Below are 12,774 nucleotides of genomic sequence, written 5' to 3'. Positions count from 1 at the left end.
TGGCTCGCTCCTTACTGATTTATTTTTCGTTGTCTCGCGTTAGCGGGTTGTTGAGTTAATGGCGATCTGTACAACGTTAGCTGAGAATAAAGACGTCGTTCGGTTTAAGTTCCGCAAGTGTGATTTTTATAGTGTTTCCTAACGACTGCTTTCATGCCCACAGCGTGACTATGAATAATGGAGCCTGTAAAACAGTTGTTAGACCCAGACAGCAGTATGAACTACACAGCATTATGAACGACCTGTTTAGAACAATACGCTACAGTGTAACACAGAAACCCTGCTTGGGCCCCCGCACCTGGCGAGTTGGATGGCATTTCCAGGGAACACTGACAAATCACATTGGCATAATCGAGAATAAAGTGCTTCTGCAACCGTTCTCAGAGAAATAACGTTACAGTACAATCAATAGGAAGGTACGCTCTCTGGTGGACATTCACAATGTTAAGTTACACAAAGAGCTCGGGGTTCGCACTTCTCAGTGACTGGTCCATGTTAGGGGATAAACCGTAAAGCTGCCTGCCATAGCGATCAACTGCTTCCTCTGACTTATTTTATCTGATAGCATCTAAAATGCATGTCTTGTAAAAAAAAAAAAAAGAAGTATTTTAATATGGATTAAAAACTAGACTTAATTAAAATAGTAGTATAACCGGTTATTTTTTCGCCCGGTGCGGGTTTCGATACGAGTGTTCTGCGCCACAAGGCGACGTCACTAACCGCTCGGCTAAAGGGTCAGACCCGTTAGTAGGGACTAACGTGTGTTATTAGTAGTTTACGCTAGTTACCCTCTCCGGAAGCGCGCCCTCGCGCTTTGTTATTCCCGCGCTCCGAAGAGACTTCTGAGGATCTGCACACTTCCGGATCCCACCGCTGCCACCAATGTAACCTGTTATTTTCTTGCCCGGTGCGGGATTTGACACGGGGTGTACTGCACCACAAGGCGACATAGCTAACCGCTCAACTAAAGGGTCAGACCCGTTAGCATGGGGCTAACGTGTCTTATTAGTAGTTTACACTAGTCACCATTCATTAGCTACGAGTTAAAATTAAAAACCGGAAAGTGGATTTATTATTTTCTTTCTTAAATACTCACTGGCGACTAAAACATAGTCACTAATATAGTAGGATTAGATCGTAGTACTTCGTGAAAATGACTGGTAAGTATTGAAAAATAAAATATTGACAAGTAACGTTTCCATTAAAGTTACGAGTAAACAAAAAAAGATAATGGTAAAAAAATCTATTTTGGTGACTGGTGCTTATTTAAAATGAACTTGTAACCACTAATTAGTTTGTAAAATGTCATCAGTGATTAGTACTTGTAAGAATAGTAACAAGTCATTAAAAGCAGTGCCTATTGTTTAGTGACTAGTGCATTTTAGGGATCAAATTATACAAATGCCTGTCATAAGTGTCTCAATAATGCCTAATTTACAGTTGTAATGTATTTTGATGCTCATCATACCAATGTAATAAACAGGTCTAAGACTAGTTAAAGTATTCCAAGATATGATATGCCTATAGAGTAGGTTCATTAAAAAAAAAACCTTGACACCAGATTTATTGTAAGACTAACAGTTTGTGTGTCACTAAGTGTGTCACTGCTGTCGACAGCAAACAGGGTAACTTTGTTGCCAAAGGCTTTTGGGCTCTGCTTGCATCAAAATATCATAGGACTCACAATAAGTCTGCTCGTCCGAGATGATCACTCCATGTGGCTGTCAATAAACCTGGAAAAGTTAACTCCTGTGGAACTGATGAGAGCTGGTCACAACTTCTAAGCAATGTGTTTGAGAAAAATGACTGAACAAATAGCTTATAATAACATCAAAAGTTTAAATTTCAGTGCCGTTAGCTTCATTTGATACATGCCTCTTCCTCCTTCGGGCTTAGTACGTATATTTTATTTGCATACATTACCAATACAGTAACCACCACTTATTCATTCTGGAATAAATTTTTACCTTTTTCAAGTCAGTGTAGCTTTAAATGTACACCAAAACAAATGAAGCAAGGATGTTAGCTTAAATTTATTTCAGAATGCTGAAGCAACAATTTTCACCAGCATTTATGTGTACATGAAGTAAGCCACTGAGGATGTACCGTTATTTAGGCCGTTGCATACCGTGTTGGGTTTACCCATAAAAGCAGATAAAACCAACTTTTTTATTCAATTTCTAGGAAATTTGGAACTAGCACAATTGTTTAAAGTTTTGAAAATTACAAGACCACTTAAGATGTCCCATTTGCATTGTTACTGTTCTGGTTTTACAATTTTATACCAGATATAAAGTATAGTAGAGAATTCAAAACCTGATTTTGCAGAATGACATAACACTATGAAGGCCTAGTTAACCAATATTATAATGCAGCCCATTTTGTTCAAACTGATGCCCTATAAAAAGAGATAGGATACATATTCTTACTCTGTACATGATTATGTACACTGTGTTCAATACCTAAACCTCTATTCAGAGTAAGTTTGGTCCTCTCAGTACAAACAGGACAATACCACTTTCCCTCCCCTCAATTTGCATCGATTCACAAAAATGCCTGATTCTGGAGAAAAGATAAAATGAAATGAGTTTCCTATTGATATATCTACAACAAAGTGTTGCATGTAGTTGAGACATCATTGATAAAACTTGACTGATAGTTTGTTTCAGTAAACCATCACCATCTAGAACCTTTTAGTTAGGAGGTTTGACAAGAATTTGAAAAAAAATGAGCAGGGTAAAGAAGATCAGTCCGTCCTTATAGTACAAACATCGAAAAGCTGTTTGTCTGAAGGAGTTGCACCATTGTGTTTGTAGAAGAAATAAGAGTAACATGCTGTGCACCTCCTCCCAGACACCAGGGGAGCGGGGGCCGAGTTACACCTGGAACTCAAACATATCATTCTGCTTCTTTGCCAGTTTGGCCACCTCCTGGCGGATAGCTTGGACTAGTGCAGAGGTGGAGAGGCTGCTGAGAGGCATGCTGTCCATGTTCTTCCCAGTCTGAGCTGGTAGGCTTTGCTGGGACACTGTGGTGGGGGCAGTTGGGGGCTGCTCCGCGGCCTGGCTGTACTGCAGGGGCAGTCTGGCGGGACTGCTCTGTGGGTAGCGGGGATGGGGGAAAGCCTCCACATACCCCGGCAGGGGCACCTGGGAAAACAGGGCAGGTAGGGCATCAAGAAAATGGCAAGTAGATAATCACTGCCCACCAAAATAATGGCTGCCAATTAGATAACCAAAAGGATAGCAGACTAGGGTTTGTTTGTTTTTTTATTCTGCTGAGTGAACATTGTCTCCCTTGCACCAGCATTTCAGAAGTCATTAAATGCGTGATAAAAGAAAATATACACAAGCATACATACTTGGAAAAAAAACACTTGCAAACTTGGAAATCACTAAAAAGGAACCAAAATAACGGCGGAATCTAATGAGAGTGTGAAAATCTATGATTCTGAGATGGACTTTGGTTCAAAAAAAGCGTCTGAATTACAAAAAAAATAGACTACTTTCGAACGTGGACATAAAATATTTAAAACTGTCTAGTTAATACCACAACAACAAGAAAAATCTAAAGAAAGAAGAAATAGGTGTTCATTTAGGAAATGTGCTCAACTACCCCAGTATTTTGCTGTGTCCACTCAACGGCAGCCATAAATTCAGTTCAGCAAATGGTTTCTAAATGACACTGGTTCTGCAAAAAGACACTGTGTGAAGGCATCTGGTTGAAACAGGCAGACAGACATGAATAAAAAGAACATTCCATACAACCAAAGAGAGTCCGGTGCAGGAGAGGAGGGAGGGTCACATGGGTAATAATAGATCTGACAAGAAGAATGGAACCCATCTTATATTCATGAAAGAGAGGGAAGGGAGGAAGAAGACCGCATAATATGGATTGATGCCCAACCCTGCTGAGGGGTAGATAGGAGCATGAAAACAAGCATTTCTGTCTCAGTGATACTGTCATACTGAGACTGTCAGCAAACAGCTGTTTTTCTTTTCAACAGAAAATGTTTAATTTTTCCTAAAATGCCACTGACAAGTTTCCTTTAAAATTCGCAACTGACCTTCCCTCTGTGTGTGTGGACAGACAGACAGACAGACAGACTAGGGGAAGTCAGAGTCTACCAACAAGATCTATTGGTTTTCATCATCCATCAAAAACTAATTCAACGTTTTTACTCATGTGGTATTTGTCATTCAGGAATAGATTTTGTTTGCATACCATTTTATTTATTTCCTCAAACTGTTGTGACACCTACACTGTTGCTAAACCAATATGAAAAGTAACCTTTCTCATGAACAATGCTCTTGCTTTTTTGAAGTTTTTCAACTCCAAAATTAGTACCATTCATGAGCAGCTAGCCTCTGCTAACATCATGCAGACTGACTTACAATCAGCAAGCGCCATGAAACTGTCCCCATCCACTGTCCTATGTGACTTCAATCTTCCAAATGAAAATCACATTTCTGAAGTTATTACTAAGTCTGGCACCTCCACATGTCACTTGGATCCAATTACCAAAACCCTAGTTAAAATATGCCTGCCCTCTATCATCTCCCTGATAACCTCCATCATATACTCCTCTCTGTCCACTGTTACAGTTCCCCCTTCACTGAAGGTTTCCCTAATCAGAGAAATTCTGGAAAAACAAAAACAAAAAAAGACAAATTTAGATTTTAATGACCAAAACAAATAATGGCCCATTACCAATTTACCATTCATCTCCAAAATCCTTGAGAGGGTAGTTGCATCTCAACTCCAGATCTACCTTGATACCAATAATCTCTTCGAACAATTCCAATCTGGCTTTCACCCCAAACATAGCACAGAAACAGCCCTAGTTAAGATCACTAATGACCTCCTTCGTGCAGCTGACTCCGGTCTACTCTCTATCCTCATCCTCCTTGACCTCACCACAGCCTTTGATACTATATCCCACCAGCTCCTCATGGATCGTCTGGCCATTGGAGTTGGGGGCACTTTGTATCAGTGGTTTGTTTCCTAACTTGCAGACAGGGCACATTTTGTACAAATTCATAATTACCGGTCAGAAAGTTTGATAGTTCCTCATGGAGATCCACAGGGTTCAGTGTTGGGGCCACTCCTGTTTCTTATTTACCTCCTCCCTCTTGGAAACATCTTCTGGCACTATGGTATCCATTTCGACTGCTATGCTGATGATATACAGCTTTATGTGTCCATTAAGTCCACTTCCACTCTCCCCTCTAGTATCCTCACTGCTTGTCTCCATGATATACAAATATGGATGATTAACAATTATCTGAAATTCAACAGTAGTAAAACTGAGCTACTCCTCATTGGCACTAAATCTACACTCTCAAAAACTAATATTTGCTCACTCCCCATTGCTGGAGCCACCATACCTGTCTCCTCTCAGGCTAAGAACCTTGGTGTCATCCTAGATAGTACCCTTTAGTTTTCCAATCATATAAACAATGTCTCCCGGATTGCCTTTTTCCATCTGTGAAACATCTCCAGACTACGTCCTGATTTAACACAACACTCCACGGAAGTCTTAGTCAATGCTTTGGTCACATTACACATTCACTACAGCAATGCAATACTGGCAGGCATCCCCAAAAAACGTATTCACCGACTTCAACTCATCCAGGATTCTGCAGCATGGATTATTACACGTTCAAAGTCCACTGACCGTGTCTCTCCCCTGCTGATTCAATTACACTGGCTTGCGGTGTCACAGCGGATGAATTTTAAAATTTTATTATTAACATTCAAAGCTCTTCATAATGTATCCCCTGCTTATCTCACAGACCTCCTTCGGACTTACACTCCATTTCGCTCCCTGCGGTCTTCTATTGGCACTCCCAGCCATCAACCTCAGCAAAATGGGTGCCAGGGCTTTCTCCTATGCTGCACCCAAACTCTGGAACTCCATTCCCCATCACATCCGCTTACTGGACTCCATTACAGAATTCAAAACTGCTCTTAAAACCCACCTTTTTAAACTAGTATACTCACTTTAACGGCATTAACAGCATCAAATTCATCTTTCTTTTAACTCCTGCTGATGTATGCTGTATTGATTATTGTGTGTTTTACCCCAGTTAGTAAAATTGGTCTAAAGATAACTAGAATATGTGTGCTTAATGGAAAAATAGAAGTTTCCAAACCACTTCTTTGACCCCAAATCAAGTCAAAATGGTGAGCATGGGCCAAAAGATGCATCAAAGACACTGATGGATACTGGCAGAAACAATACACAGATGAATGGAAATTGAATTTTCTGGCTGTAATTGTAGGGTTTATGTGAGGTGGTGGCCACATGGACAGGTAATCCAACAGTGCATGCATAAAACCTACAGTCAAATGTGGTGGTGGCAACATTCAGGTTTGGGGCTGTTTCACCTATTGCAGGGCTGATTACTTGCAAAACTCAGCTACACACTGACCAAAGAGGAGTACCACTCTGTTCTACAGATGCATGTCATCTCTTAAGACTTACAGTTAGGTGGAAAAGGATTAATTTTCTAGCAATAAAATGACCCGAAACACACATTAAAGCTTTGCCAGGACTATTTGAAGTCCAAGGAAAAGCGAGAAGTTTGGACTTGCCTGGCTTTCCCTTGCATGGCTTTTCTTGAAAAAGGAAAAAAGCCAAACACACTTTAACATCACAGGACAGCTGGACTGCTCTCAGAGTGCAGGAAGAATTTGTTTTCCCAAATTCAGCACAGACTTGTAGAATCAGTGTCAGAGAGCTGTAATTAAGGCAAATGGCGGACATGACAAATATTGAGTAATTATTAATTTCCATTAATATGTTCTCATATGCCCTTCATATGTGTCCTCAGCAATTCTATTAACAACAAAAGTCAAAATATTTTGACTTGTGTTTCCAAAAATGATGTAATCTTGGTTCAGATATATCAAATAAGTTACAAGTGCAAGGTCATTTTTGATGAATGATGAAAAATAAAGAGATCTTGGTAGTGGACTCAGTCTTTTGGACCCCAGTGAAGATGGATAGATAATCATTTCAGTTGTTGATAGTTCTAACTAGTGCTGTACTGCAAATTTTACCTCATCACTCAGATGAGATTAAACACTTTTGATCATGTTATTTTTGGCAAATTCATTTATCCTTTGACCCTAATCTTTGAATAGGACTGCATGTTGGGTGCTGTGTAATAGGTTCTCTTACAGAATCTGCCCACTGTGGTGGTACATCCTCAGGCTCGGGTGGATAGGACATCCAGGAGGGGCTCCTGTAGGAGGTGGGTGGTGTGTAGTATTCTGAGAGGCCATGTCTTGTGGCTGGGATGGCATAAACAGCTGTTATTGGGTTTCCTGTTGAGGAAACAAAAACAGTGGTTTTTTCCAACAAAAACAGAGATTTGTTCCATCAGCTGAGGTGGCCCGGTGGCCCAGTGGTTAGCACTGTTGCCTCACAGCAAGAAGGTCCTGGGTTCTAACCCCAGGCTGTCCCAGGTCCTTTCTGTGTGGAGTTTGTACGTTCTCCCTGTGTCTGTGTGGGTTTCCTCCGGGTGCTCCGGTTTTCTCCCACTATCAAAAAGACATGCATGTTAGGGTTAATACTTCTGTCTGTGCCCCTGACCAAGGCAACGGAAAGAAGAACTGGAGTTGATCCCCAGGTGCTGCACCATAGCTGCCCACTGCTTCTATACAATAGGATGAGTTAAATGCAGAAAACAAATGTCACTGTAACCATACAATGAAAAAATAAAGTGGCTTTCTTCTTTTGCAAAATCTGACACCCACTGTACTCTTAGGAAATGATGGCACATTATGGATTACTCATTACGTTTTGAGTCATTACTCGACTTTTGTTTGCGAAACAAGATAAGATTGAAGTCAGTGTTAATAGAATCATTAATATTTTTGAAATGCTGGCTGATTACGTTTAGACAACATTTTTCTTTCTCTTCAAAATAGCCTTGTAGTCAAGACCACTCGAGGCGAGACCCAGTCCTGACCGAGTCTTTAGGGGGGCGAGTCCCAAGTCAAGTCTGAGACTAAAGCTTATTAAGTCCATGTCAAGTCAAACAGTTTAAGGTGGTGAGTCCAACTCAAGACCAATGGGACCAAAACTTCTTTTAAGACTTACACCAGAACAGTAAAAGTCCAATTAAACACCATGACTACACCTGTAATAAATAGCCTATCATCATAAAAAAAGTCTGTAATATTCATTTAGGCTTTTTTTTTCCCTGTCAAGAAAGGGTTATTTCAGATTCCAGTTTTCCAATGACATCAATTCATAATAATGAAAATGAAACAAATAAGACTAGATTGGACTTTACTGATCTCCCCAGGGGAAGTTTGATATTAATTTCAAAATCAAAAATAAATAAATTAAAGTACTCGACCAATCTCGAAAAATTATCACAAGTCTGCGCTGTCCGAGACCGAGTCATGTCCGAGTCATTATGCTGTGAAGTATGAGATGAGACTTGAGTCCGACAAAATGTTGACTCCACACTGAGTCCATACTCGAGTGCTTAAAACCTTCCTCAAAATACCTTATATAATATGTATAGAGCTCTGGAATTAAAGCCCTCAGATGAAAAGAGCCATTCTTGTGGACGAAGTGTGTAAATATACCCGAACAAGACATTTATGTAGGCTTACCTGAGTAGTTGGATAGAGTCTGCTCTGCAGTGACAGATGTGAGCGCTGGTCTGGAGACTGGACCGTAGGGGTTGCTGTCATGTTGAGACTGTATGTCAGTGACAGATGTCTCAGAGCTCCTACCCTTAGGCCCCAAGTCCGAAGATGACCTTAGTTGAAGAGAGAGGAGAGACACTTTTCTGAACTTGCATGCAGTGCCACAGATTTGCCACAAGAGGGCAGAGCTGCTCTACTCCGCGAAGAGCATGTGCCTCATTAATATTCTTGGCATTTTTCAACGCGCCGGCACGTTATTAAAATTTATACAAGACCTAAAATCACCCAAGACACAGCACATTACATTGTGATATCTAGTCACAGAATATGATTTTGAATACGAATAAATGAGGAAAGTACTAACGGGTTTAGGTAAGCTGTTACAAGAGTGTGTGTGTATGTGTGTGTGTGTGTGTGTGTGTGTGTGTGTGTGTGTGTGTGTGTGTGTGTGTGTGTGTGTGTGTGTGTGTGTGTGTACACACACATGAAAGTGTAGGGCTTACTCTTGACGACTTACCGTCTTAAGGTCTGCGGAGGGGGGCCGGTGCGAGGTGGTAAAGGTGGTGGGGGAGAGCCCATAGCCATGTCAGGGAGCTGGGTGAAGCGAAAGGTCTTTGACAGAGATTGAAAGTCACTTTTTTCACCTCATAACCATTAAAGTACATGTTTTACATTAAAATATAATAATTTCACTCACAGGTTTTGGAAGGCTGCACTGGTACATATCTGCCCCGTATGATGGCACCCACTGCAGGCCTCCCCGTCCAGGGCTCATTGTGCCGGGGGCGCTCGTCACAACATCTGTGTAGGGCAGGGGAGGAGGCGCGGGGCTGTAGTGGCTGGAGTGTGGGTTATGATGGTTGGAGTGTTGGTGGTGGTGGGAGTGGGAGTGCCGACCAGATGTGGAGTGGCCCCCTGAAGCCAGACTGAATGCCTCCTCCAGCAGCAGGTGCATCTGTTGTCGCACCTCATCAATAGAGGGCTGTGAGCTCAGAGTGGATGTCTGCGAATGGGCTTTGAATGCCCGGCCATACATAAATCCCCTTGGCCCCATTAAATGGTCAACATTCGTCTCCTCAATCAACTCAGGCTCCGTCTAAAATACACATTCATATATACAAGAGCAGGTACTGTGAGTGACTGGGTAAAAATGAGTGTGGTCATACCATACATAGTCACACTAGCCAGACCCTACTTCAAGGAGTAGGGTCTGAACCAATTACCAAAGTCTGAAAATGAGAGAAATGGGCGGTTTCAAGGTTGAAGACACCAATAGCTGATCTGGCAAGCGGAAGTTTAGGTGACAGTGAAGGCGAATCTCAAATACTTTACTGAGGAACTCATGGTGATTTGAGGAACTGAGCAATGGAGAAGTCTCCCAACGAAACATGTCCCCGTTTGTTGACTTTGTGCTTTCAATCATAAAGACAAGAGAAACGAGCACAGCCTATTCAGTGGTATTGTATATCGCACTGACCATAAAGCCCTTCGGGACTTTTGTGATTTTGGGCTGTACAAATAAACTTGACTTGACTCGACTATTGTAAAACATCAATATGTTGCAGATTTGGATGAACTGACATTGCCCATTAGAGCTGGCGATGCGATCGTTGCTAAGTAACTCCTTCCAGAGGAAGGGCCATAGGTTGAAAAACAAGGATTTACCGTCGCTATTTGGCAGACAGGCAGGGACACTGCAGTTCAGAGCTTAATTATTTAACAGATATTATTTACAAATCTTTGATATTTCTGAAAAAAAAGATTCAAACGTGCCTTGGGGAGAAAGTGGTCAATTTGTTGTTGTTGTAGTTATCCATGTTGAAAAGTCTCTAGCGTTGATAGGGGGATGTTGAAATGTGCAACACTATGGGCTCAGGGGGGAAAAGGTGGGATATGTGTACCCCAGATCACAACACTATACACAACCACAACACTGTGTTTTCTCACAACCTGGCTATACCACATACATACTCTGCAATGGGTTCAGTCATCGACTGCTAATCAATTAATCAACATTCCTCTTAAAACTATAGTAGAGTGGGCATCCGGGTAGCACAGCGGTCTGTTCTGTTGCCTACCAACACGGGGATCGCCGGTTCGAATCCTTGTGTTACCTCCGGTTTGGTCGGGCGTCCCTACAGAAACAATTGGCCATGTCTGCGAGTGGGAAGCCAGATGTGGGTATGTGTCCTGGTGGCTGCACTCACGCCTCCTCTGGTCAGCCGGGGTGCCTGTCCTGGGGGGAGGGGAAACTGGGGGAATAGCGTGATCCTCCCACATGCTATGTCCCCCTGCCGAAACTCCTTACTGTCAGGTGAAAAGAAGCAGCTGGCGGCTCCACATATATCGGAGGAGGCATGTGGTAGTCTGCAGCCCTCCCCGGATCAGCAGAGGGGATGGAGCAGTGACTGGGATGGCTCGGAAGAGTGGGGTAATTAGCCAAGTACAACTGGGGAGAAAAAAGGTGGGGGGAACTACAGTAGAGTGAACGTGGGCCTGACTGAGAAGTTGTCAGAGACATTTGATGGTTTTAAACCATGTACTCATTTTTAATTTTCTCTGGATGGATAGCTACACTGGCGGGTGAATATTCACATGATTCACAGCTGGTTTCAGCAAAATAGAAATTAAAACTCCCTTTTGATGACTCAATGTGTTTTCCTTAGTATCACCCCCCCCAAAAAAAAAAAATCAACTTAAGGCTGTGAAATTACAACCTCCATTTAGGTTCAATAAGAAAGTCCCTGACTCATCCTCACAGTGGGTTTGTTGACGAGGTGCTGACTGAGCAAACAGAACTTGACTAATGCCACACTGGGGTGTTGAGATATGTCAGCTGGGCGGACTTGATCCAGTGGTGCTTCTGCAAGGTCCCAATAGGCTCAGAAGCAGAGCCGGGGGACAGTGTGTGTGTGTGTGTGTGTGTGTGTGTGTGTGTGTGTGTGTGTGTGTGTGTGTGTGTGTGTGTGTGTGTGTGTGTGTGTGTGTGTGTATGTGTGTGTGTGTGTGTTATGTTGAGCTCCTTCTATCTCTCCTCCTCTTGTCCTACCCCCCGAGATAAACAGTGGCAATAAACAATCCAGTAAACTGCAGACAAGTAATTAAACACTGCAGCAAATCGCTGGAGGCCTGTGTGATCAACTCTTTCCATGTTGTATTTTCCCTCCCACCTCTCCCTTTTTATCTATGTGAGACCACCCCTCCACCCCGTCATCCTCTTACAAGTAACCTCTCCCCACTTCTATATTAATTTGTCTTCCCGTTAATCCCTAACCCTGCTAAATTACCTAATCCGTTTTGTACCTTTTCTCTACTTATTTTAGATATCTTACCTCCAGCCTTTATATTTCCATTTATGTATGCAACCCTGTCATTTAGTAATAAATGAATAAGACAGGAAGTTGGCCTACTTCCTGTGCGAATAGAGGGGTAGTCCTAGGAGACCTGGCATAGTGCACCTCATAACTCAGTCCCCCTGCAACACAGTCTGGCGCCGACATGGATCCGCAGTGATGTGGTCTGCGGCTACAGTTTTCCCACTGTAATTAATAGGGCCAGGGTGTTTTGCAGGAGGAGAGTGCAGCTGGAAGAGACCATTGTATGTTGTATTTTTAGCAGAGTCGGGGCGGTTACATGGCTAAGTGCAGTGTACCCAAGCCTTTTTCCTACAATGGGGGGGGGGGGGGTCAAAAGTGATAAGTCTGGGAGGATGAGAGCAAAGAACCAGACGTTATTTTAGAGCAAATCTGGTTTCAAAAAATTCATGAAAAATATATTGCACTTGGGTTGTTTGGGTCTGACTTAATGTTTTCAGGTCTCGTTCATCTTTTGTATATCCTTGCGGGGAAATTAAATTGTGAAGCTGCAGCGCTCCTCAAAAATTGCAAGACTGCGACAGAAGAAACCAAAAATTTCACAACTATTATAGAAGCCATTCATAATGGGTTTAGACATGAGCAAAGACTTTCATTTAATTCATAATCACAACATCAGGCCTCCAGCTGATCCTGAGACAGTTTTGGCCTTTAGCTTAAAAACACATGACTGCTGAAGACCACATTGACTGTTGCAGGTTGTGACATTTTTATTATGGGACCGACTGAC

At 42.3% G+C, this 12,774-nt stretch overlaps 1 protein-coding gene across 1 annotated transcript in view; it reads right to left on the bottom strand.

Moving 5' to 3' along the window:
• Positions 1–1,894: 1,894 nt before the first annotated feature.
• kiaa1549lb (KIAA1549-like b) overlaps positions 1,895–12,774 on the bottom strand; it is a 111,781-nt gene continuing 100,901 nt past the window's right edge. Inside the window, exons 19-23 of the mRNA XM_056279384.1 lie at positions 9,368–9,766; positions 9,188–9,282; positions 8,635–8,783; positions 7,187–7,332; positions 1,895–3,149 (exon numbers count right to left, since the gene is read on the bottom strand). Of these exons, the coding sequence (XP_056135359.1) occupies positions 2,877–3,149; positions 7,187–7,332; positions 8,635–8,783; positions 9,188–9,282; positions 9,368–9,766 (1,062 nt within the window). The 3' untranslated portion in view covers positions 1,895–2,876. The remainder of the gene's footprint in view (positions 3,150–7,186; positions 7,333–8,634; positions 8,784–9,187; positions 9,283–9,367; positions 9,767–12,774) is intronic.

Source organism: Lampris incognitus, chromosome 4 (assembly GCF_029633865.1).
Source record: "Lampris incognitus isolate fLamInc1 chromosome 4, fLamInc1.hap2, whole genome shotgun sequence".
NCBI classification, from domain to species: Eukaryota; Metazoa; Chordata; class Actinopteri; order Lampriformes; family Lampridae; genus Lampris; species Lampris incognitus.
Note: the sequence above shows the minus strand (reverse complement) of the source record. Positions and strands in the feature narration are given on the sequence as shown.